Here is a 26,510-nt window from a genome sequence, read left to right as displayed (position 1 = left end):
TGAAACTTGAAACATGGATAGATGGCAATATGGACATTATGCACGTCATTTTATTTTGTTCCTACGTACAAAATTCAAAAAAATATATATTCTGACAATGGTTGAATTTTTGACAATGGTGGAGCCGGTAGGGGACCATATTGTTTGACAATAGCCTTGTTTAAAATTACTCATAACAAGTATCTTTTTTAATCACTTAAATTTCCCAAATGGCAAACTATTCTACAGTTAATTGCACTTTAACCCTTTATGGTTACAGTACAGCCAAAGCGGAACAAACGTATTTCGCGATCCGCGGCGGCAAGGTGAAACGAGTCGATGCCGCGTCAGTCGTTGAAGCCGCGTCAGTATGCGGCGGCAAGTCGCATTTCGCCGCGAAACTTCGCATCTGTCCGCCGAGGCATGCCACGATCCGCGACATGATGCCAAGTCGATAGGCATCATGAAATAAAAAAAAATTAAAAAATTATTAGTTACATGTAGTTAACAAATTTTTTAAGAACAATTATAATAATAATTAAAATCTTAATAAATGTATTGTGCGCGTATTGTATTAGCATATACATGTAAGCACAGTTAATGTGTCTGGCCAATTAAGTTTGTTTCCTGCCCGTAGTGTATGTATTTCACACATAAACAAGGTCACGTAATTATGTTTTCGCACATACAAGTGGTCAAGGCTCCAGCATATGGTGGATTTATAAATTAATTGCATGTTGATTTTGCTATTATATTTAAGCTGAGAAAATTAGCAGTTTGAAGCCACATCAATAATCAAGACGGTGACGACGTATTTGTTGTTTTGTTAATTATCAGCTTATTATAACTATTGTTTGAATATGCGTATATAAACACGTTTTATTTTGTTCATATTATATAGTTAATATCGCTACTAATTACCCGATAATCCCGTATATTCCAGTTTTGAAGCAAATGCTGGTAAATATTTACGATACACAAACATTCTCGATATTTCCTTTAGTATCAAATACATTTTGGCACTTGTTACTATTTATAGAGATGATGAAATAACGTCTTATCGGGGCGTTTTTTGTCACTGAACACGCGATTTACGCCTGACGTGATGTACATGTATTTATACAACACAAAATACACCCAAACTTTCCAAACGACGTTCTACGTGTCTGCATAATTTTCGCGCGCTTTTTATGAAACAAAGGATATTTTAGCACTGTTTATTTGACGCTATAATTTGCCAAATGTCGCGTTAGCATTAAAATTCGGAAGTGTGTTTCGGATTACAAATTTAATTATGATAATCGAACGAAACATTAACAGTTGCGCATTATTAATTCTACGCTACACATACATGTATGTACATGTAGGTGGATATCTTTTCACTCGATCCGCCGCGTACGTATGCGGTGGATTTACTCCGCGAAAGTACGCGAGGTTCATACAGACTCGGCGTCGTTGCGCGGATCGATTCCGAGTGCCACGGCGATACGCCGCGTCAACACACGATTCGGCCGCCGCGTACTAATAATCTGGCCGTGGCGTAGCCGCGGATTATGTTTGTGCCGCTTTGGCTGTACTGTAAGTTTACCACTTTAATAGATACGTATTTTGATGCATTTGTAGTCCCTTGGAAAGTTAAATTTAGTTTAAGACCTTTCTTAGTTTCTTACTAGCTTCAAGTTTGTAAAGCTTTATTTCCAACTCAAATATACTGATGAGCAACAAACAGCATAAAAATTGAACACTAGACTGCGAGTTCCTCCCAGGCAGTTCTGGTTTTATGCTGTTTGCAACTAGCTATTTTCTTTTTGCCTCTGGGTGGAAAATGGGTAATTCACCTAGCATGTCTGCTCAATCTTTAAGATTGGTGTTTATTGATAAATTGTTCAAATGTTTACTATTTGAACGAGATATACCGATTAAACTGGATTTTTTGGGGTTTTGTTGAAACAGTCTCAGCAGGTCTATTGACCGTCCTATTGTGTAAACTGTAATATTTTTGCAAAAGGGTTTGATGTGTGACTGTGTGAATGCAACGCTTTGCTGATATGTTTGGAAGTCCCGAGTTTAAACCAGCAAGCATTTATATAGCTGCACACTAGAAGAGGTTATTTGTGTTCAAACCTAACACAAAATAACTATTATTTTATTAGAACAGGACAAATAATTAAAGTGTGAGATGACAAATTTAAATAACAATTTATTGAGCCATCACTTTGAACAGGCACCTTTGATCTGAAATCAATCGTCAAAGAGAAGTAAACATTTCATGGATTAACATGTGTTAATGTATTTTTAACACTTTTAAAAGAAGCACCAGAGCATAATTATACACACATGAAGAACTGTAGTCTGATACAGACTACAGTTGTTCATGTGTGTATAACCAAAGATATCTAAAAATAGTTTCGGTAAAACAATGAAAATTATGAATAATTTTCCCTGTTAATTTTCCCTGTTTGAAACAGTGAAGTATCAGTTTTTATACACTGATATTTCTCTGTAAACCATCGGAAAGCATAAAATAACAAATATATAAATTATGTTTGATATGATTGAAATTAAATTTAGGTATAATAATCATTAGAAACTCCTGTCTAAAAAAAAACTGTTTAGGAAACTGAGCTTTTATTTTTCAACTTAAGATTTTTTTTAACCATATTTTATAAGGGCAAAGATCCGTTGAAGGCAACTGTAGATAGGCCAGAATCAGGCCTGGTTTTAATATATGTATTAATTGTGTTTTGCAGGATGTTGGGCACAGACTCCTGGACGGTGGTCAACCCAGAATGGATGTGGATCGTTGTTGTTGGGTTTATTGTTGCATTTGCCTTGGCCTTCGGTATCGGGGCAAACGATGTAGCAAACTCGTTCGGCTCATCAGTGGGAGCGAAGGTTCTTACACTGAAACAGGCCTGCATTCTTGCGACCATTTTTGAAATTCTTGGATCAGTTTTAATAGGTACCATGCCACAAATCAGTATAACTTCTTTTACCTTCAATCTCGCAAATTGGTAAAGTAGACACATTTGAGGAAAAGAAAATCTATGGATTTTATGGTCTCATGAGCTTTTATGAAGAAATTGATTTCTGCATGATGTTAAAAGGCTTTGACCGAAGATCATCACAACTGGTATGCTTGTGCTTGTTTTATGTGGAAAAGAATTAATGATATAGACATGGAACTTGTCTTACTTACTGGCAAAATAAAGCAATTAATGTTGAACTACTGTATGGTCATCCTTAAAAAATTATTTGTTTGGCATAACCCAACCCAGGTAAATTTGGGTGGGAAGGTAGGTAGGGATTTTTATTTTTTTTTTCTGAAATTGAACTCCCACATATACCAAACTGAAAGGAAATTATCAAATAAAGCTCCAAGTCTTCTGCCTCATAAAAGGAAATTGGTAAATATTCTTCTGCATGTCCGTATCACCGCATGTGTATTCGTAAGTCTATTTTTGAATAAAGAACATCGAAAATATAATATAATCAACAAAATATACTTTATCCGAAAATGAGTGTTCGAAAAATTGTACGCATTTTGCACATGAAAGTGTGCATATCGATTGACTACAGAAAATGAAAACAAGTAACCTAGCAAATTAGTAATTAATATACTATTTGGTTGCCATATTACTTTACAATAGAATAGTTTGTGAGTAAAAAACAACAAAGTAATTAAAACATTTTAATTTCAATCAAGAACAGAAAGGTGTAACATCTTCGACATGTATTAACTAATTATTTAATTATCATCCTTTAATTCAGATCGATAGATGGTAGAAAGTTGTAAAGTGATCAGCTTGAAAATAATTTATTGAGTGTTACGCTCATTTTGTTTGCTTATTTTTTATACGACTTTTGCCATCGGCCATTATATTGCAGGCAGACGACAATTTCAACTGTGTATTCCATTATCTGCGCATGAATTACCCAATATTACCTGATAGCGAACTCAATGTTGTTTGGCCAGTTTCCATATTCGCTTCAAAACGTTCATGTAAACAAAGAGAAAGAAATAGTTTAAAAAACAACAATCCTGATTAAAATGGCGGATGTTTTCAATGAAATTTAACGAGATTTTAGCATATTCGCAAATTATATTTTTCTTGAGCCAAATTCGCTATATTTTCGCAAACGGCGAACGACATCGCGAACCCTGTAATAGTGAGCATTTATTCCAATAATAACACGTTCGCAATGCTCGTGATGTCGTTCACCATTTGAGCCATATGCGCCATTTGGCTCAAGAAAAATCTAAATTGCGAAAATTCGAAAATCTAGTAAAATTTCGTTGAAAACATCCGCCATTTTAATCCGGACTAGTTTTCTATATTTGTCTCTTTGTTTCAATGAAAGTGTTCGCAATTGGAACAATTAACAAAACCCGGTCTGTAGACATCGCTTGACCTGACCTTATTTTTATTGAAGTGCACATGGTAGCTGGCCAATCAACATTGAGCTTGCTTTCACATGACATGACGTTGTCGAATGAAACGTGAGAAAGGGTGGAGCAATCGGATAATTTTGGGTCATTTATGCGCAGATGTTGTATAATTTTAATACACATTTAACATCGCAGTCTGCCTTCAAAATAGCGGCCGGTCACTAGACATAAACAAACGAAACAAAAAACGTGACAATACCCGTCAATAAATATTTCTAAGCTGACCACTTTTAGTCTTTCTTCCTAATATTTACCGATCTCAATTAAAGAGTAATAATTAAATAATTAGTTATAATATGGCAATAATATTAAACATCTCTGCCGATTGCCGAATTAAATTGAACGGTGATCACTAATAAATTTGTTTTTTACTCCTAAACTATCCTGAACGACAGCAGCGTATTTTAATTTAAGGGATACGAGAAAAACAGGAGCGGTTTAATTGTATTTAAAGTCTAATTTATCGCATATGCACATGTCAAATAAATAGGCGACTCAAATAAATACCGGCACGCGTTTTGTTCATTGCTATTCTAGATCTCCTTGAAAGAGCATTCAATTAAATGACGCAAATAACCGGAAAGGATGAAAAGCGGAAAGGCAAAATTTAGCGGAAAGAATTTTCGGCGAGCAGAAAAAAAAATTGGGGGGGGAGGGGAAATGACAAAAAACAATTTCAGTCGGGCCGATTTTAGTGGGTAGGTCGGGTTATGCCAAACAAAGAATTTTTAAGGATGGCCTTAGATAAAACCTGTTAGCTCTGGGTTTTTATTTTATGACAATTTTATGGACCATTACTTATTTATTTTTTTATCTATTATTAATGTCATAGATAATTCCAATCTAGTGAATGGCAAATGGTATTGGTTGAAAACCAGTAGTGAATACAGTAATGTTTTACAATTCTTGAGAGATGAATAAGGCAATGAAATTGATTATAGGCAACAGCAAAAGTGATCTACATCAAACTAATGAGGTAATTTGTTGTTAAGCTAACTTTGCCATAGCTCAGTATAGCTTTCAAAAAGGGTAAGCGCATTTGAAAGAGTTCATATGTGCAATAGTGCGTGGGTACTTTAGGCTGTCAGACTATGCCTTGCTGTTAAAAAAATATTTTTAAATTGATGTTCACCATAAAATGACTGAGTGTTGCATGTGAGACCCTGGTCCCGTGTCCTTAGCTCTAGGTTAGCTCTATATCACACTTACAGATCAAAGATCAAACATGGGCTTTATTTAGCTTGTCCAGCCTTAGGGCTTTTATCCACCAAGTTAAATTACTATAAAATAAATGGAATTCTTGATAACAGGCCAGGGTTTTTTTTGGCCCGATTTTATAGCCGAAATTCGGCTATGTTCCCAATCCCAAAAAGTATACTTTTTTCTCAAAATGTGGCAAAAAATTCCCAGTTTCCAAAAAAAATAATCTAATGCGTATTTTATCTCAATTTCAATTCAATTACATCTAACAAAGTATTATATGATCTTGTTCTTTTAATTTGAATGATTATAAAGAGTTATATCAAATTTAGTATTTCCCTAATCAGTGGACTTTTCATGTGGAAAAAAAAGCTAATGAATTTATTTTCCCAATTTCATGAAAATGCCGATAAAATTTCCAATTCCAAAGCCATGGGCTATCTTCCCAAAAGTGGAAAAAAAACCTGCAGGCTCCACATTTCACCAACTACCATCTATACTTTACAATAACGCCCCCCTTACCACCCCCCCCTCTATTTGTCTAACTATTTAGGATGTAGGCAGTAATGATTTGGAAAACTAATTGTTTCAAAAAGGGAAAATTGGACTATATGGATTTACATTTGTCATTGGGAAATGGTCAGATGAATAGGTCATGTTTTACGTTTAACAATCAGAAAAGTTTCTAAAATAGAATGGTAATTATGATGCACTTAATATTGGGCTATGTCTACCATTTTTGACATGTTCATATTAAAATATAATATTCAATAATATACATGTAATAATCTAATTTCATAACAAATCCACATGTTCAAGAAGTGAATACAAAAGAGCCTATACATGTTTACAGCAGTAGAAAACAGGCATTGGCAATTAGCTGCAAAATAATATATGAATAATTGAAAACCATGTGGTGTCAGAGAAAGGCAGTCTGAAAATTAGCATCTGTTGGTAGAAACACTAAATGGAATTAAGATTATTCCAGATTGATTTATCTGTGAACTAAAGTTCTATTGGTTATCCTTGATCCAGATTGATTAATCTGTGAACTATAGGTCTATTGGTTATCCTTGATCCAGATTGATTAATCTGTGAACTATAGGTCTTTTGGTTATCCTTGATCCAGATTGATTAATCTGTGAACTATAGGTCTATTGGTTATCCTTGATCCAGATTGATTAATCTGTGAACTATAGGTCTATTTGTTATCCTTGATCCAGATTGATTAATCTGTGAACTATAGGTCTATTGATTAAGCAGTGAACTATAGTGAACTATAGGTCTATTGATTATCCTTGAGAATGTTGGAACTATTTCTCTTCATTGGTAATCAATCATTCATATATATAGCTATGCCAACACCAAGGTATCTTTATGGCATTAAAGATTGCACATGAAGAAGAAATGCTTAGCTTCAGTTTTATTAAAACTTTAGTGCATTCCAATCCAATATACACTTTGGCAGTTGAACTTGTGAGGAATTTATTGGCAATATAAGAGTATTTTAAATCTTGAAAATGTTTCTTAGAATTTAAAAGAAATCTTCAGTTTCCTTTGTTAATATCTATCAAATTCCAAGAGTTTTGGGAAAACATTTACAACAACACTTTTTTACATTTGAATATCAATATAAAGCAAAGGTACATCATACGTATTTGACCAGGTCTTCTATATCTGATTGTGTTAATCAGTGTGTTCTTATTATTGTAACAATTGATTAAAAAACAAGAAATATTTTTCTTGTCTTTCATTCAGTTATAGAGTAGAAGAATGCTTTTTCAAGTAGGTTATTTTGAGGTGATAGGGTTCCTTTCCCTTATAGGTTTCTAAAGGGATGGAAGCTCTTTTAATAAATACATATCTGAAATTTTTAGCTATATTCATTCACTGTCTCATCTGGTGGCAAGGGGTCCGGCAGCATAATGAATAATTGTAATTGTCATAACATTTCAAACTGAGCACAGAACAGTGGGGAACTAGGCACAGTAACACTGGAAAATTGGCACATAACGTTGTTGTTTATTGGCTTATATATTTGTTGATTACCGGCAGTAAAAAATAACATTAAATGTGTAAAAAAAAAACTTTAAAGCCAATGAATATTTGAGCCTAAGAAGATCCTGAACATTCTCTTTTGGGTTATCAAAATGTGTCATTTTTTTCTCTATTAGAAGATCCAAGATTTTTTCTAATTTCTCCATTAGCAGATAAAAGATAAATCGAAATGTGTAACAAAGAGTATGTTAATAACTTATAAGAAAGGAAACCCCACCACTTAATACAGTCAACACCCTTTGCTTGCTTATTTTGTCAGACCAAAATGGACACGCTATTTTTAAAGCGGTATGCAGATTATCATGCAATAAAAGGTTTTCATGACTTCCCTCACATACCTCTATGCATGCCAGGGCTATGAAAACAACAGGTAACTGTTCCTGCATTATCTCGGTGAATTGCTGTTTATGTCGGTTGCTAATGTTTTCAGGTGCAAAGGTGTCAGATACTATACGTAAAGGCATCATTTCCGTGGAACTGTTTCCAAATGGAACGGAGCCTGAATTCATGGTTGGAAATCTGGCTGCACTCTCAGGTATATATGGATAGAACATTCATCTTTCTTTGAATATGTACATGTACAAGAGCTTTTTTTTGGCTAATTTTTGTGCTTTGTTTGTCATATTCCCAATTGAAAATAGTTGTCATACCAGTTTCAAACTTCCCAATTACTGGTTTGTTTTTCAGAAATTTGTAAATATAGCTGTTTGGTTTGGACCAGTTTGGAGTTGTATTATCCATTTAAATGCTATTTTTCTGTTCATAATATATTGTTGATATATTGTAAACTTAGAAATACCATTTTAATGGATATTATATCTAAAATTTCTTTAAGTTTTATCAATAATTGTACAAAATTAACATATCAAGCAAAAATGCTTTTCTCAATTGAAAGTTAATTGACTCTCAAATTCTTAATTTTACTGGTAATTGTCTTATTCCAAAAATGCCAAGAAAATGCTTTGGGTTCACTGGTAATATAATGTGGAACAGGGTTGGAATCCAAATTTTGCCATGATTTCCCTCTTTCTTTTCAACGTCCTTCATATTTATGGATTCAAAATATAGGGTCGTGCCACCCCTTATACATGTATTAGGGGCCAGTGGGCCCCACTGCATATGTGGCTGGTAAATAACGATACCAGCATTTAACAAGAAACCAAAACTCTTTACAATTCTAAAATCAGGGTCTTATTTATATTCAGAAAAAGAAATTCTGTGTAGTGTTTATAAATTAGTTAAAATGGGACAGAAAGTTACAGGACAAGAAAGTTACAGGACAAAAAAGCAAATTGTCCTGAGTCCATGATTCATGCATGGTTTTTATCCCCCGCCATCGGCGGAGGGATATTGTTTTGGCGTTGTCCGTCCGTCTGTCCTGAGCCATATCTTGGAAGTGCTTTGACGGATTTCATGGAAACTTGGTATGAGTATGTATATGGATACTTAGATGATGCACGTCAGATGGCATTATACACCATCTGTTAATAACAGAGTTATGGCCCTTTGTATCTTGAGAAAATGCTATTTTGAGTGTCAAATATAACACTATTGTGTCCAGGAGCATAATGGCAGGGAATATCAACTCAACGAATTTGCTGGTATTGAATATATATAATAAAAATACTTATCTATATAAATGCTAAAAAATTGTTAGTTGGGGATTACAAGACATTATGAAAACTAGGAGTAATTCAAATGACCCAGTGCTTGACATTCTCAGGAATGAAATGAACTCTTCTGGGGTCAAAATACTTTAGCCAATCTCGTTTCTTAACCCATTTATGCCTAGCGTTTATAAAAAAGGCCTTGGCAAACAGCGTAGACCCAGATGAGACGCCGCATGATGTGGCGTCTCATCAGGGTCTGCGCTGTTTGCTTAAAGGAATTTCTTTAAGAAATATTTTAAATATAGAAATAAATATGCAAGACATCCCTAATTTTGGAAATAAATTGATCCAATTTAAAAGGATGGGACAGTCCACTAGGCATAAATGGGTTAATATCTGTTCAGTAGTCTGCAAATGTTGTTTTGCATAAACTAAAATGAACTCCACAAGTTTTGTGATTAAACTATTTTATTTGAAGTTGGCTTAGTGGTAACATTTGCATCAAAATGATGCACTGCTGGATATTTCCAGGAGTTGAAAATTAGCTTATTTCAGTTTGCTGCTTCAATTGATATCCCTGTTACTGTATGGCAACACTTACTCTGTTAATGTACATGTGGACTGTATAACTGACTGGCAGGATTCTGCAGCCTGGCTTAATTTGCTGCAAGTTTATCTCGGGGCCTATTTTGGGAGAAAAAATTGACACCAAGTTGGTCAAATAAGTGCCAGTTTTGTTGCACAATCAATACTGTAGCAGACATTTATAGAGACGGGTGACGTTTACACCAGACTTTGATCTCTTATGAACGACACTCGTACCAGTTTTGGATGGTTAAAATAGGATTAAGGGGTATAAAAACTAATGCAATGTATTAATGCTTTTTTGTGTCTATTGTAAATAAATACAAGATTTCCTACTGTCCTTTTGTTGCTGATATAACATAGAACAAGAAGAGGATTAAGTTATTATAAGTTGATGAAAGACAGAAACAGAAATGTTCAGTTGTTAAAATTTAAGGAGCTTAATTGTTTTGCAGCAATTACTGTCTCTGAAACTAACCTATGAATTACAATGAAGCAATAAATGGCAGAAATGATCTGTAAAATGTAAACATCAAAGGTTAGAGTTGGTTTGTATCACTCAGTAAATATAAATATGAGATGTTGATTATTTTTTGTTTTGGTAGGTAGCTCAAGGAATGTAAACATCAGTGCTAAAACTTTTTCTTTGTCAATTACGTTATGTTGTTTGCATTTGAAGGTCTTTGTTAGTGACTAATAGTGTGTCATCACATCAGCACTTAAACTTTTTTTGGCAATTATTTTATGTTGTTTGCATTTGAAGGTCTTTGTTGGTTAGTGTGTCATCATTGCAATTCAGTCCTTAATCCAAACATTTCTGTTATAAAGCACATATTAGAGAAGATACATGAAATGCAACCAAGAATATGTATATTTGAGTCATGCTTTGGGAAAATGGGGCTTATTGCAAGTGGATTAAGTGTTCTGCTGTGAAGTCCTCACATTCCATACAGGGATGACACTTCTCGTTTATGAGTTTTTTTCTTGAATAATAGTTATTTTTTAGCAAAAATCCAGTTTAGGCACAAAGTGTTAGCCCTGATTAGCACATTTGTTTCCCTTTCCATGTGCAGGTTCGTGTATCTGGATGCTGGTGGCGTCGCTGCTGAAGCTACCTGTGTCAGCCACCCACTCCATTGTGGGAGCTACCCTGGGGTTCTCTCTGGTCATACATGGCGTGGCTGGGGTCAACTGGAAACAGCTCGGCTTTATTGGTATGTGGCTCAGCTGGTTTAGAATGGTGTAGACAGGAGATGACATGAAATCTATTGTAGACTGGAGTTGATATCCGATTCTTCACTTTGTTTATTTTCACCAATTGGGTTGGGTCCCTTTGGATTGGGAAAATTAGCTGCGTTTTGACTAAAATTTGAAGACTGTTGATGATGTTATTTTAGTATAAAGTCATTAAAGATTGGTGTCGATGTTATATCCATTGATATATTCAGAATGCTGAAGTAAACAAAAAATTCATGTTAGTTTTGGTAAGACTCCTTAATTTAGTCTTTTTAATTATTGTTTGGAATATAATTCCTGGTAGATTCCTGAGGAGAGAGTTCATCTTCAGTTAATGTTACTTAAACAGATGTTTACAAGTATATTTTTGTATGTGAGACCTGCTCAGAGAAAACAGGGGTTAAATGCATGTGCATATTTTGTAGTCCTAGATTAGCCTGTGCTGTTGGCACATGCCAATCAGGGATGCCACTTTCTGCTTCAACTAGATTTTGGCTAAGAATATATTCTCTTTTAATGGATAATGCAATGAAAGTGGAAAGTGTTATCCCTGATTAGCCTGTGCTGACTGCACATGCTGATCTCGGACAACACATTATTGACATGCACTAAACCCCGTTTTTCTTAAGCAAGACTAACATATAGTTAAACCCAGGTGCAACAACTCTTGTTTCAGTTGGCTCCTGGTTTGCCTCCCCTGTCCTGTCAGGGGCTATCTCCACAGCCATTTTCTTTTTCCTGATAAAGACAGTCCTTTCCAAGGTGAGTACTCCAGGGTACTGTTTTACTAAGCTACTTATGCAATTTGTAGACTTGCGCACATATTTTAAATTCAGTCTAGATCCTACAAATTCTTGCTACATTAAAATTTGGTATGTTTGAAATGAAATTGATAATTTAATGTTACATTCTAAGTAAAAATTAGCCTCAATCTGAAATATATGAAATTCAATTATTTTAAAATATGTGCATAAGTCTATGACTTAAGTAAGTTGCTTAGTAAAACGGTACCCAGGGCCTTCATAAAAACGCTTCCTCTTTAAAATACAAAATAAAGCTTTCCAATCAAGCAGATTATTTTATTGCTCAATAGTAATGTTGCGGCCATTTTCTGTCAAATTTGCTAGTTTTCTTGGCTTGACCTTTTTTTTTTTGCCATATTGGCATTAAAAAGGGGTTTTCTGCATTATGTTAGAAACATGAGAATAAAGCCTCATCCTTTACAAAGACCAGGTTCTACATCCACTTTATACTGAAGTTACAGCTTAGATTGAAGATTCATCTCAGCCCACAGAAATTAATTGGCATATTATGATACTGATATCGAAAGTTTAAGTGTTATTTTATGAACAAATTCTTCCTATTAGTATTATGTATAATGAAACTTAGATACTCAGGCATTTCTAGTGACGCGGAATCCTGCTTTTAGATGTTTTTTTGCAATTGTTATCTTTTGACTCCAACAAATAACTGCTTTGCATCTTGCATCACCATGCACACATTTCAGAAACATCACAAATCAATCCTTGTTATCCCCATAGGTGAAGGGATATTGTTTTGGCGTTGTCCATCCGTCCGGCTTTTTTTTGTCCAGAGCCATATCTTTGAAGTGCTTTGGCGGATTTCATTGAAACTTGGTATGAGTATACATATGGATAAGAGGATGATGCACGCCAAATGGTATTGTACACCATCTGTTAATAACGGAGTTATGGCCCTTTGTATCTTGCAAAAAATGCTTTTTTTGAGTGTCAAATATAACACTTTTGTGTCCAGAAGCATATTGGCGGGGGATATCAATTCAACGAATTTGCTTGTTTTCATTAATATTTTCCATGTGTACATGGCATTTACTATTGGTTTGTTGGCTGTAAGGTGAAATCGTGTTTACTCAAACATGATATTTGCAAAAATAATCAGTTGCGTAATTGTTGATTCACATCAAAGAATGTTATTTTGATAACTTGAATGTAGTGTTTGTTTTAAAATAGCAGACATTTCTATATGATTATGTCAAAACAGGGCTTGAATTCACTTGTGACAACAGAAAGTCTAAACGTAACGGCCTGTTGTTGTTGGAAGTTTTTGCTCGTAGCATTTAAAACTTTTAACAGCATGCACACGAGAATTAAAATGAGGCATTATTTCAAGATTTATTGTCCCCTACGGGTTTCACCGGAGGGGACTTATGGTTTGCGCTCTGTGTGTCCGTCAGTCAGTCAGTCTGTCACACTTTTCTGGATCCTGTGATAACTTTAAAAGTTCTTAATATTATTCATGAAACTTGAAACATGGATAGATCGCAATATGGACATTATGCACGTCATTTCATTTTGTTCCTTCGTCAAAAATTCTGGTTGCTATGGCAACAACAAAAAAAATATTTCTGACAATGGTGGAGCCGGTAGTGGATATATATTGCTTGGCAATTGTCATGTTCAAGTTCGATCCTTGAATAAACGTTAATACTTAAATTTATTCAGACGAACAGAGGAACTCAAGCGCAAGCGCCTTTGAACGTGCACTCTTGCATGAAAAGGGCGCTATATAAATCCGGTATAATAATAATAATAACTCAGAGAAAAAATCACTTGCATTTTTCTCCTATCTTATTCCACACATGTTACCATTTCAGGCTCATCCCTTGGAGCCAGGTCTGATGCTGCTGCCCCTGTTTTACGGGATCACCATCGCCATTAACTTCTTCTCTATTTTCTACAATGGATCTCAATGTAAGTAATATGCCTCTGTTTAGATGACCTTGGGACTTCCTTTTTTCAAATTGCATGTCCTTGAAGTAACGGTATTGGCGTTTTGAGTTAATTTGTAAGCCCCTGGATTAAATGATCGGGGGTATATTGTTTTTGGCCCATATGTCTGTCATTGTATATGTCTGTCTGTCATTGTATGTGTTTGTCACAAACTTTAACCTCAGTTAAACTTTTGCAATAACTTGTGCAATATTGACTAGGTTGGCGCTAAGGAACAAAAACTTAGTACCCAAATCTAAGGAGGGTTCGGGGGCATGCCCCCCCTATTTCCTGAGCAAAATTAAAACTTTTTTTAGCTCACCTGTCAGGAAGTGACATGGTGAGCTTATGTGACCGTGTGATGTCCGGCGTCCGTATGTGCGTGTGTCCGTCAACAATTTGTTTGTGTAGACAGTAGAGGTCACAATTTTCATCCAATCTTTATGGAATTTGGTCAGAATGTTTATATTGATGAAATCTGGGTTGGGATTGTATTTGGGTCATCTGGGGTTAAAAAACTAGGTCACTAGGCCAAAAACTAGGTCAAATAATAGAAAAACCTTGTGTAGACAATAGAGGTCGCAGTTTTCATCCAATCTTTATGAAATTTGGTCAGAATGTTTATTTTGATAAAATCTGGGTTGGGATTGTATTTGGGTCATCTGGGGTCAAAAACTAGGTCACTAGGTCAAAAACTAGGTTAAATAATAGAAAAACCTTGTGTAGACAGAAGAGGTCACAGTTTTCATCCAATCTTTATGAAATTTGGTCAGAATGTTTATCTTGATGAAATCTGGGTTGGGATTGTATTTGGGTCATCTGGGGTCAAACACTAGGTCAAAAACTAGGTCAAATAATAGAAAAACCTGGTGTAGACAGTAGAGGTAACAGTTTTCATCCAATCTTTATGAAATTTGGTTAGAATGTTTATCTTGATGAAATCTGGGTTGGGATTGTATTTGGGTCATATGGGGTCAAAAACTAGGTCACTAGGTCAAATAATAGAAAAACCTTGTGAAGACAATAGAGGTCGCAGTTTTCATCCAATCTTTATGAAATTTGGTCAGAATGTTTATCTTGATGAAATCTGGGTTGTGATTGTATTTGGGTCATCTGAGGTCTAAAACTAGGTCACTAGGTCAAATAATAGAAAAAACGTCAACAATTTGTTTGTGTAGACGGTAGAGGTCACAGTTTTTATCCAATCTTTATGAAATTTGGTCAGAATGTTTATCTTGATGAAATCTGGGTTGGGATTGTATTTGGGTCATCTGGGGTCAAAAACTAGGTCACTAGGTCAAATAATAGAAAAACCTTGTATAGACTATAGAGGTCACAGTTTTCATCCAATCTTTATGAAATTTGGTCAGAATGTTTATCTTGATGAAATATGGGTTGGGATTGTATTTGGGTCATCTGGGGTCAAAAACTAGGGCACTAGGTCAAATAATAGAAAAACCTTGTGTAGACAATAGAGGTCACAGTTTTCATCCAGTCTTTATCAAATTTGATCAGAATGTTTATCTTGATGAAATCTGGGTTGGGATTGTATTTGGGTCACTTGGGGTCAAACACTAGGTCAAATAATAGAAAAACCTTGTGTAGACAATAGAGGTCACAGTTTTCATCAAATCTTTATGAAATTTGGTCAGAATGTTTATCTTGATGAAATCTGGGTTGTGATTGTATTTGGGTAGTCAGGTGAGCGATTCAGGGCCATCATGGCCCTCTTGTTTTCTGAAATTAGCCCTTTTTTGCTTGCAGTTTCTTTCTTTCCTGGTGAGCCACTTGCTGACAGCAGATTTTTTTGTTTACATAGACACTGGTGATGTGGTGATCATGATACATGAACACCTTTAAACAGTTTTTAGTACATGTTGTATTTAAGTTAGAAACCACTAAAATTACTAGCCCATCTGGGTAGTAATTATACTCACTGTGAAACAGTCAGTTTATAAAAATTGAAGAAATAAATTCAAAAATATAGTTAACTGTATAACTTAAACTGTTTAAAACTGTTTATATACACTGGTTAAATAAGACATTTCTGATTCTGCATTAGCGTCTGCACTATTTGAGACAACCTCGCTCGCGAACCTAAAATTTGGTAATTTCCTGATCTTACATTATTCTGTCTGCTTTCTTTTCTAAAGAATTGTGTTAATTTCTGTTGCTTCGACTTTCCTTTTTCGTTCATAGCATCCATTTTTCCCGGAATTTGCACCTCACTTTCTAAATCAGTTTTTAAGTCGCATAGCCACCATAAAGGGAAGTTACTCTTATCTACTTTTTAGCCAATCAAAATCGCTGTTTCTTGGGAAATTAGTTTATAGTAGCTATGTCAATAATCTCATAACACCGCCCATCTTATTAAATGACAATTCTGTACTGGTCAATTCGATAACGTTGAATCGTAACATCTATGTCATTACACAGCACGCTTCAATGATTCTGTTATTGCCAAGTAACCAAAATATTCTAATAAGTCTGGTCGCAGTGTAGAGCGTGACAAATTAAGACATAAGCCATGTGGATAATCGACCTAGACGGTGGTCATTATCCCCTGGGGCCTTTCCGGTAAGAATGTTATCTGTGTAATCTTAGCGATGTTTCTGCGATTTATATGGCATGAAACTGGCATTTAGATTGTGCATTTGAAAAGCAAAGGGTCTATTTTTGCTCAATCGCCAATTTCATGAAAATCTTATTTTTAATCGCCAGCCAGGAATTGTAATTGCCAATGGCGATTTTGGCGATCGGTAACGCTAACGTAGATTGAAGATAGCAACTTGATATTTGGCATGCATGTGTATCTCATGGAGCTGCACATTTTGAGTGGTGAAAGGTCAAGGTCATCTTTCAAGGTCAAAGGTCAAATATGTGGCTTCAAAACGGGTCACTAGGGGGCATTGTATTTTTAACAAACACATCTCTTGTTGCTTTTTGTGTTGAGTGTAATTCCAAAGAAATTGAAAATATATAAAATATAATACTTTGTGGGCCACACTCTATGAATTTTGTTGTTGTTATTCTTTGATATTCTTTGAAGTTTTACTTGTTCTTTATTTTTAGGAAGTTAAAGGCGCATTTTTGAGTTAATAAAATTAATGTGAATTTATTACTTTTCATGTGCAGTCACAGTTATAAAGCATCATAATTGGATTTAATATTAAATCTGAATGCCATTATGGTCAACATTTATAGCATTATTCTTCTAATTGTTGAAGGCTTTGTTTCCATACTTATACATTTCTCTATTTCCAGTGCTACACTTTGATAAGATTCCACTGTATGGAACGTTTATCCTCACGTTTGGCTCAGCTATCATTGTGGCAATCGTTGTACGATTCCTTGTGGTACCCTGGCAACGAAAGAAAATCAACAGTAAGCAATTTACTTGTCATTCTTTAAAAAAACACAAGCAATAATGTTTTTACTAACAATGCTATTTATACCCCCATTACTGGTAGTGGGGGCTATATAGGAGTCACTTTGTCGGTCTGTCTGTCTGTCTGTTCCGAAAATGTCATCCGATCTTCACCAAACTTGGTGACAAGTTGTATCTAGATGATTTATAGGTCAAGTTTTAATATGGGTCATACCCTGTCAATAACTAGGTCACGCTGTCACTTAGTGTGTTTTTAACCGAAAGTTTGTCCGGACCATAACTAGGTCATTTATCGTTAGATTTTTAAATAACTTGGTACATTTGTTCACCATCATGGGACGGTGTGTTGTGTGAAAGAAGTACGTCAATATCTCAAAGGTCAAGATCACACTTGGAGTTCAAAGGTCAAATGCATGTCCGGGCCATAACTTTATCATTTATTGTGAGATTTAAAAATCATTTGCCAAATTTGTTCACCATCATTGGACGGTGTGTCGCACGAAAGAATTTCGTCGATATCTTCAAGGTCAAGGTCACACTCTGAGTTCAAAGAAAGGTCAAATGCATGTCCGGGCCATAACTTAATCATTTATTGCGAGATTTTAAAATCATTTGGCAAATTTGTTCCCCATCATTGGACGGTATATCACGTGAAAGAATTACGTCAATATCTCCAAGGTCAAGGTCACACTTTGAGTTCAAAGATAAAAAATGGCCATAAATGAGCTTGTCCGGGCAATAACTATGTCATTCATTGCGAGATTTTAAAATCATTTAGCACATTTACTCACCATCATTGGACAGTGTGTAGCGCGAAAGAATTATATTGATATCTTTAAGGTCAAGGTCACACACTAAGTTCAAAGGTCAAAAATGGCCATAAATGAGCTTGTCCGGGCCATAGCTATGTCATTCATTGTGAGATTTTAAAAGCATTTGGCACATTTGTTCATCATTATCGGATGGTGTGTCGCGCGAAAGAATTACATTGATATCTCCAAGGTCAAGGTCACTCTGTGAGTTCAAAGGTCAAAAATGGCGGTAAATGATCTTGTCCAGGCCATAACTTTGTCATTCATTGTGAGATTTTAAAATTACTTGGTACATTTGTTCACTATCACAGGACAATTTATCTTGCGAAAGAATTACGTTGATATCTTCAAGGTCAAGGTCGCACATGGAGTTCAAAGTGAAAAATGGCCATAAATGAGCTTGTCCGTAAAAACTAAATATAATGAAGAAAACAGCTAAACTTAAAAATTTTCCCAACTTAAGTGACACTAGTGATTTGATAGTGTTGGACCGTGGCAAACGCTCCGGGACCACATAAAACATGCAGCCACATTCACAGACAGACACCATCAAATTGAAATACAAGCACACTATCTTAACTTGTTTACTCAAAAATGGGCTCCGCAGGATCATTTGTTTGGATTTTTTATGTTATCTTTTGACTTTAAAGAAGTCAAGTGTGAATACTTGATATCTGATAAGCTCTTCAATTATATTTTGGTAAAAAGTACAGATAAAATTTCAACATTGATAGCAATGGTAACTGTTTACATAACTTTATAAGGTCAATGTCATATGAAAAGATATGCGTTCAAAAATTGTTATCTTTAGAGGTGTATCTGCTTTTGCCTTACTTCCCGCTTCATGTGACACTAGCACGGATTGTCACTTTGTGCGTGATAGTTTTGACAATGAAGATGACGACATACCTGAAGCGTAATGGCATTGATCCTTTCTATCTGTGACCCCCCTTGAATTTGTCTGTCACGGCTTACACAACGTCACAAGTGACTTATTTTAAGAGCACAAGTGAATAAATAGTGCTGTCAGAAATGTTACAATGTGGTCAATGTAAATGTTACAATGTGGTACATGTACCAGATGTGGGTGAATGCAGTCTGTTAGAGAATTGTGCCGATAACAGTAACATTTCAAGTTGTGTTCCTTGCAGGCTGTTACCTGATAGTATGTCAACATGAGCTTCTTGGTGAAGTTACAACTGGTTACAATTGGTTAGAAATTGTAATCCTTAGCAAACTATTGGCCATTTTCCAGAAACATATATATTGTATATTTTCAATCATACATTTACATGCTGATAAGTCGAGGGGAGGATGGGGAGAGGCATATAAAATAGTTTGAAATTTTACCTTCAGTGTATTTTCACTTCATTAGTCGTGTCAAATTAACAAGACAACCTACCAGCCCTGCTATGATACATTTTTATCAGGGATTACCCTTACTTTCAGTTTCATATAGGTGGACTTAAAACGTTCTTGTTTCAAATAACAATTCTGACTTGCTCAGTCAAATAATTTATTTTGATATATGTGTATCAGCCCAGTTGCTTCTGTCCACAGATCATGTGCAGTTTCTACTGAAACAGAAGGAAGAGGAAGGACTGCTGGAGAGTGACAAGAACTGTGAGTTACCTTCCTTAGTTATCATTGACAAGAACTATGAGTGAACTCCCTTAGTTATCATTGACATGAACTGTGAGTTACCTCCCTAAGTTATCATTGACAAGAACTGTGAGTGACCTCCCTTAGTTATCATTGACATGAACTGTGAGTGACCTCCCTTTGTTATCATTAACATGAACTGTTACCGGGGGTAGTTATCTCCCTTAGTTATCATTAACAAAAAACATTATATAATTCACCAACCTTTGATGACAATTTTGAATTTGTTGTTATTTGTTCAGTTTCATTACAAATATTTTGCCTAATTTTCTAAATTGCTGTGCTCGTCACTCTTTACATATGAGCATATGGTCCTTAGTTTTTCAAATACATGTATCGTTTCCAGGGACCCGTAAAGTGGAAGTAACTACTATTATTGGTTCGTTTTTGCATGCTGGTTTAGATTATGTATGTACAAGTGCATTACTATTTTTCAATGTTGACACAAATTGATTGTTGTCCCCTACGGGTTTCACCGAAGGGGACTTATGGTTTGCGCTCTGTGTGTCCGTCAGTCAGTCAGTCTGCCACACTTTTCTGGATCCTGCGATAACTTTAAAAGTTCTCAATATTTTTTCATAAAACTTGAGACATGGATAGATGGCAATATGGACATTATGCACGTCATTTCATTTTGTTCCTATGTCGAAAATTCTGGTTGCTATGGCAACAAATAGACTAGAATTACTGCTGAAAATGGTGGTTTTCTGGATCCTGCGATAACTTAAAAAGTTCTTCATATTTTTTCATGAAACTTGAAATATGGATAGATGGCATTATGGAGATAATGCACGTCATTTCATTTTGTTCCTACGTCAAAAATTCTGGTTGCTATGGCAACAAATAGGAAAAAATAATCTGACAATGCTGGAATTTCTGACAATGGTGGAGCCGGTAGGGGACATATATTGCTTGGCAATAGTCTTGTTAATGTTGTTTTTAACCAGGTTTTCCGAAGGAAAAAACTGGTTATTAGATTGGCGAATGCGGGCGGGCTGGCTGGCTGGCTGGCTGGCGGGCTGGCTGGCGGAACAAGCTTGTCCGGGCCATAACTGTGTCGTTCATTGTCAGATTTTAAAATCATTTGGCACATTTGTTCACCATCATTGGACGGTGTGTCGCGCGAAATAATTACGTCGATATCTCCAAGGTCAAGGTCACACTTTGAGTTCAAAGGTCAAAAATGGCCATAAATGAGCTTGTCCGATCCATAACTATGTCGTTCATTGTCAGATTTTAAAATCATTTGGCACATTTGTTCACCATCATGGGACGGTGTGTCGCACGAAATAATTACGTCAATATCTCCAAGGTCAAGGTCACACTTTGAGTTCAAAAGTCAAAAATGGCCATAAATGAGCTTGTCCGAGCCATAACTATGTCGTTCATTGTCAGATTTTAAAATCATTTGGCACATTTGTTCACCATCATTGGACGGTGTGTCGCGCGAAATAATTACGTCGATATCTCCAAGGTCAAGGTCACACTTTGAGTTCAAAGGTCAAAAATGTCCATAAATGTCCCTTGAGATATAACCTTCATATTTGGTATGCATGTGTATATGGACAAGGCCTTTCCATACGCACAACAATTTTGACCCCTGTGACCTTGACCTTGAAGTAGGGGTCTGCGTTTAGGTTTCAAAATCTGCGTTTAGGTTTCGAAAAATGCTCATAACTTCTATGTCCCTTGAGATATAACCTTCATATTTGGTATGCATGTGTATATGGACAACGCCTTTCCATACGCACACAAATTTTGACCGTCCGTCCGTCCGTGTGTCCGTCCGAAAACTTTAACGTTGCTCATAACTTTTGCAATATTGAAGATAGCAACTTGATATTTGCCATGCATGTGTATCTTATGAAGCTGCACATTTTTAGTGGTGAAAGGTCAAGGTCATCCTTCATGGTCAAAGGTCAAAAAAAATAAATTCATGTGCATCTCATGGAGCTGCACATTTTGAGTGGTGAAAGGTCAAGGTCATCCTTCAAGGTCAAAGGTCTTTTTTTTTTTCTTTTTTTTTTCACCATCAAATTACCAGTCTGCCAAAGGCTACAACAAACCTCTACTTACAAAGTTCTCATTTTTAACCAGGTTTTCCGAAGGAAAAAACTGGTTATTTGATTGGCGAATGCGGGCGGGCTGGCGGGCGGGCGGAACAAGCTTGTCCGGGCCATAACTATGTCGTGCATTGTCAGATTTTAACATCATTTGGCACATTTGTTCACCATCATTTGACGGTGTGTCGCGCGAAATAATTACGTCGATATCTCCAAGGTCAAGGTCACACTTTGAGTTCAAAGGTCAAAAATGGCCATAAATGAGCTTGTCCTGGCCATAACTATGTCATTCATTGTGAGATTTTAAAATCATTTGGCACATTTGTTCACCATCATGGGACGGTGTGTCGCACGAAAGAATCACGTCAATATCTCCAATGTCAAGGTCGCCATGACTAAAAATATATTTTTTTTAAAAACAAACTTACAAAGGGGTTAATTTTGTTTGTTCATTTCAAAAGTTCAGTTTGAGTTTTCTCCCTTTATCAGATTTTTTTTTCACAATGAAAACCTGGTTTTGTGACAATTTTGTCCCTTGTCTGAGAATGTTATAAGATTTCAACTTTTATTATTTCTCTTTATATTACAGGGCTTCAGGAGAAATGTTCAGGTTTATAATTTTTATAAACCTTTTACCCTGGCATTGGGATTGACCTCCTATGTGTTATCTTTGAAATGAATTTAATTGACCTTGCGGCTTTGTTACTGACAAAAATTGTGATTTACCTTGCTTTGTAACCTTTTACAATAATAAAGAGTGACCTCTATTTGTCATCATTGAAAAGAATTGGCAGTGACTTGTTATGACCTCCCTTGAAAATGGTAGCAGGTGACCACCCGTAGTGACATGTATATGGTTCTGCTTCACTGCATAGTATGGCCGACAAAGCTAAAAATAGAAATATGTCTTTTCAACAGTTTCCCTTAAGATATCATTACAGTTGTGAATAATTTCACACATAGCTCAGAACATTTACCTCAATGATATCTTGGCCAAGCTCAAAATTGGCTCAGGACTCAGATGAGCGCCATAGGGCCTGTGGCACTTTTGTCCTCTTGTTATGTTCATAATGATATTCAAAATTGTATTGCATTGCAGACCAAGAGTCCATACAAGCCCATTCCAAGGAAAGCCAGGCTTACAAGGCTCAGTTGGCTGGGTTACACAGTAAGTAGTTATCCCCCGCCATAGGGGGAGGGATATTGTTTTGGCGTTGTCCGTCAGTCTTTCCTGCCGGCCGTCCGGCACTTTTGTGTTCGGAGCCATATCTTGGAAGTGCTTTTGCGGATTTCATTGAAACTTGGTATGAGTATATACATGGATAAGAGGATGATGCACGCCAAATGGCATTGTACACCATCTGTTAATAACAGAGGTATGGCCCTTTGAATCTTGAAAAATGCTTTTTTGAGTGTCAAATGCAACACTTTTGTGTCCAGAAGCATATTGGCAGGGAATATCAATTCAACGAATTTGCTTGTTACCATAGTAACCTTCCATAGTCATTAGTATTAATGTTAGATCATGGCAGGATAAAATGATAAGTGTATGAAAAAGTCCTTCAACAATTGTACATGCAAATCTGTACACTTTTACGCAGTTGGCAAAATACATGTCTATTGTGTTTTTGTTTTTATTGTTTTGTGTCTAACAAAAATGTTGCCCTAAGTGAATAAAACTCAAATTTATCCAATTTTTTTAAATGGTTTTGGTATAACAAAAATCTTACCTTTAGAGAAGTAAACTCGCAGTTCATAATGAAAATCAATACTTTTTGCAAAAAACTATTAAAAAGAAACATCAAAATAAGAAACTTGTATAAGCGCATGTGTGTAAGCTTATCTCTTATACCGTAACCTAAAAACAGGTTGCTACAATTTTCAGGTGTAACATTTCTTTCCCGTGTAATAACACAAGATTTAGACTCACGTTGTTGAGATACTATTTTCAATTTCTGTATTAAAAATTGGCTGTCAATTATGCGCAGTGGTTGGTACTGGCATTTCTTACCTCGGTTACTTGGGCTCAATCCCTGTTTTCGGAAGCATGTGAGTTTGGTTGGTGGTCACCATACGGGTCCATTGGGTTTTTCTCTGGGAACACAAGACCACTTCAAAAATTGAAAATCTTTTAGTAATAATGAAATAGCAGGAGATTTGCAGCTATCATTCAAAATTCGTCCCAACTTTCACGAGTGAAGTAAGTTAATTTGGTAGGAGTTAGGGTCCACACATAATGCAGCCTCAGGCGCGGAAGGACCTCATAAACTTTTTAGTAACACACACTCACTCTGAAACTAAAAAAAAAAAGATAGGGCTCTAATACTATACTCTCTTTATTTTAGAGGGTGCCAATTTGGTTCCCGACTTCACCAGTACACCAGCCAAACAGCGGCTACCTGACGGTGTGGATGACACAAACGTGGATGAGCAGATCTTGGCTGCCAGTGTGGTCAGCCTGAGCAGCAAGACATACAGCCTGGCCAGCAAGGCTCCCCTCATCATGCCGGAGAAGAAGAAACATAAAAAAGAAAAATTAGGTGAGACTCAATTTTGATGAAACAGGGTCACAATATTTATGTTGACAAGATTGGGACAGTCTTTTAAATTGAATCTAGCTTAAGTTGGGTCCAAAACTCTGTCTCTAGGTCAAGTCTACAACAATTTGAGTTTCTTAGATCAGATGGGCGCGTTGTTTCAATCCACTTGCCTAATTTATTCTTTTCAAACCCCTGCCTTTGATTTTGATCGGACCTGAAGTTTAACATCAAAACAGTAACAGCTACGAACCGAAATAACATGTCTCCCGCAAAAGGAATCGGGTACAGATACGAGCCAAAAGACCCTCTGCGCGTGCAGAAGGCAGCATGACGTCATCTCATTAGAATATTCTGGCGAAATCTGCCAATAAATTACGATTCCTTTGTCTATGAAATGATCTACCGCACTGAATAACTCGAACTAAATCGGGAATCTGACTCGTTTCCAAAAAAGCGTTTTGATTGGTTTACCTAAATCGGTCAACCAACGGAAATCGACATTACGAAACTGTCTTATCTGTCAAAAAAAATGGGGGACAAGTCAAAATGACTACTTCCGAAACCAAAAAAACACACAATCAAATCATGTATTTGCCTCCGGGGTACAACACAAAAGAACTTGAAAGTGGTGTGAAAAAGAAGTGGCGATATCTTTTTTAAAAAACGATCAAGTACCAATCAAATAGGAAAAAGGCGTTCAAGTCTCAGGCCAAGGACGTTACGCATGTTAAAAATTACCGGACGTGGAAATTAAATCATTAGAAAATAACTAGATAAGATATACAAACAAATAGCTTAAAAATACAAGACAGAAAATGTATTGCTATAACATGTCCATTGATCTATATTATACTGTAAATATTTGTATACAGATTAGAAAAATTAGTGTTATCTAAAAGATTTTGCATATCACATTTTATCTACATGAAATTTTAAAGAAATGTATTGGGATATTTTCTAGCCAAACTAACTGTTTTTTTCGGTTTTGAATCACTTAAAAATAAGGGTGTCTTAAAGCTCAGGAGCAGTGATTTCTTTGTTTCAAATAAGCGAAAATGCAGAAGCTTCCGGGGGACCCCAGGCCAGGGCACTTGCCCTGGACCCACCGGGGGCCCCCCAGATTTTATTAAACAGATTTTCCGAAGGAAAAAACTGGTTATTAGATTGGCAAATGTTGGCGGGCGGGCTGGTGGGCTTGCAGGTGGAACAAGCTTGTCCGGGCCATAACTTTGTCGTTCATTGCGAGATTTTAAAATCATTTGGCACATTTGTTCACCATCATTAGACGGTGTGTCGCGCGAAATAACTACGTCGATATCTCCAAGGTCAAGATCACACTTTGAGTTCAAAGGACAAAAATGGCCATAAATGAGCTTGTCCGGGCCATAACTATGTCATTCATTGTGAGATTTAAAAATCATTTGGCACATTTGTTCACCATCATGGGATGGTGTGTCGCACGAAAGAATCACGTCAATATCTCCAATGTCAAGGTAGCCACGACTAAAAATATATTTATTTTGAAACAAACTTACGAAGGGGGTTAATTTTGTTTGTTCATTTCAAAAGTTCAGTTTGAGTTGTCTCCCTTTATCAGATTTATTTTCACAATGAAAACCTGGTTTTATGACCACTCCCGCTGAACTACGTTACAATGAGAGGTGCGTCTGTACGACAACGCGATGTGGCCTCATAACTACAACGGTTATGGCGTCTTACCACAGTTTGTTGACGATACGGGACGTTGTTAAAATAAATGATAATAACGGTAATTTTGAATAGTTTTTGTATGTGTAAGCCAATGTTTATTTGAATACGGATATTCTGTTCCTCTTTCACAGCTTGCCATGTCATTTATTCCTATGTTATCGATAAAATGGAAGTTTTACAGACCTGTATAGACAACTCATAAAATCATTAGAATATATTTCAAAGTCTGACATTAAACAGAAGAAAATGAAACAAACGTAAGCAAGACAGAATATTGGATCAGTCTTATCAAGATCTGTGTCAAAATTAACTGCATGAAAGTGTAACGAGATAAATTTTGATGAATTAAAATGTTACGGCGTCTTACAGAGAGTGTTACAGTGCATTTTCTACAACAAGATCTGTGTCAAAATTAACTGCATGAAAGTGTGACGAGATAAATTTTGATGAATTAAAATGTTACGGCG

At 36.0% G+C, this 26,510-nt stretch overlaps 1 protein-coding gene across 41 annotated transcripts in view; it reads left to right on the top strand.

The window, feature by feature from the left end:
* LOC127857553 (sodium-dependent phosphate transporter 1-like) overlaps positions 1-26,510 on the top strand; it is a 52,661-nt gene that overhangs the window by 15,104 nt on the left and 11,047 nt on the right. For 40 of the 41 annotated variants that reach the window (XR_008038463.1, XR_008038448.1, XR_008038462.1 and 37 more), the window contains 10 exons: positions 2,730-2,941; positions 8,118-8,222; positions 10,956-11,096; positions 11,795-11,880; positions 13,754-13,850; positions 17,133-17,252; positions 19,629-19,691; positions 22,383-22,403; positions 22,893-22,961; positions 24,139-24,333. Coding sequence is in view for 6 of the 41 variants with exons in the window: in XM_052393992.1 (XP_052249952.1) it covers positions 2,731-2,941; positions 8,118-8,222; positions 10,956-11,096; positions 11,795-11,880; positions 13,754-13,850; positions 17,133-17,252; positions 19,629-19,691; positions 22,383-22,403; positions 22,893-22,961; positions 24,139-24,333 (1,108 nt within the window). In the remaining 35 variants the exon portion in view is untranslated. The remainder of the gene's footprint in view (positions 1-2,729; positions 2,942-8,117; positions 8,223-10,955; positions 11,097-11,794; positions 11,881-13,753; positions 13,851-17,132; positions 17,253-19,628; positions 19,692-22,382; positions 22,404-22,892; positions 22,962-24,138; positions 24,334-26,510) is intronic. The other variant, XM_052393996.1, reaches the window with a different exon arrangement.

Source organism: Dreissena polymorpha, chromosome 14, assembly GCF_020536995.1.
Source record: "Dreissena polymorpha isolate Duluth1 chromosome 14, UMN_Dpol_1.0, whole genome shotgun sequence".
Taxonomy (NCBI): Eukaryota; Metazoa; Mollusca; class Bivalvia; order Myida; family Dreissenidae; genus Dreissena; species Dreissena polymorpha.
This window is presented reverse-complemented; position numbering and strand designations above follow the sequence as displayed.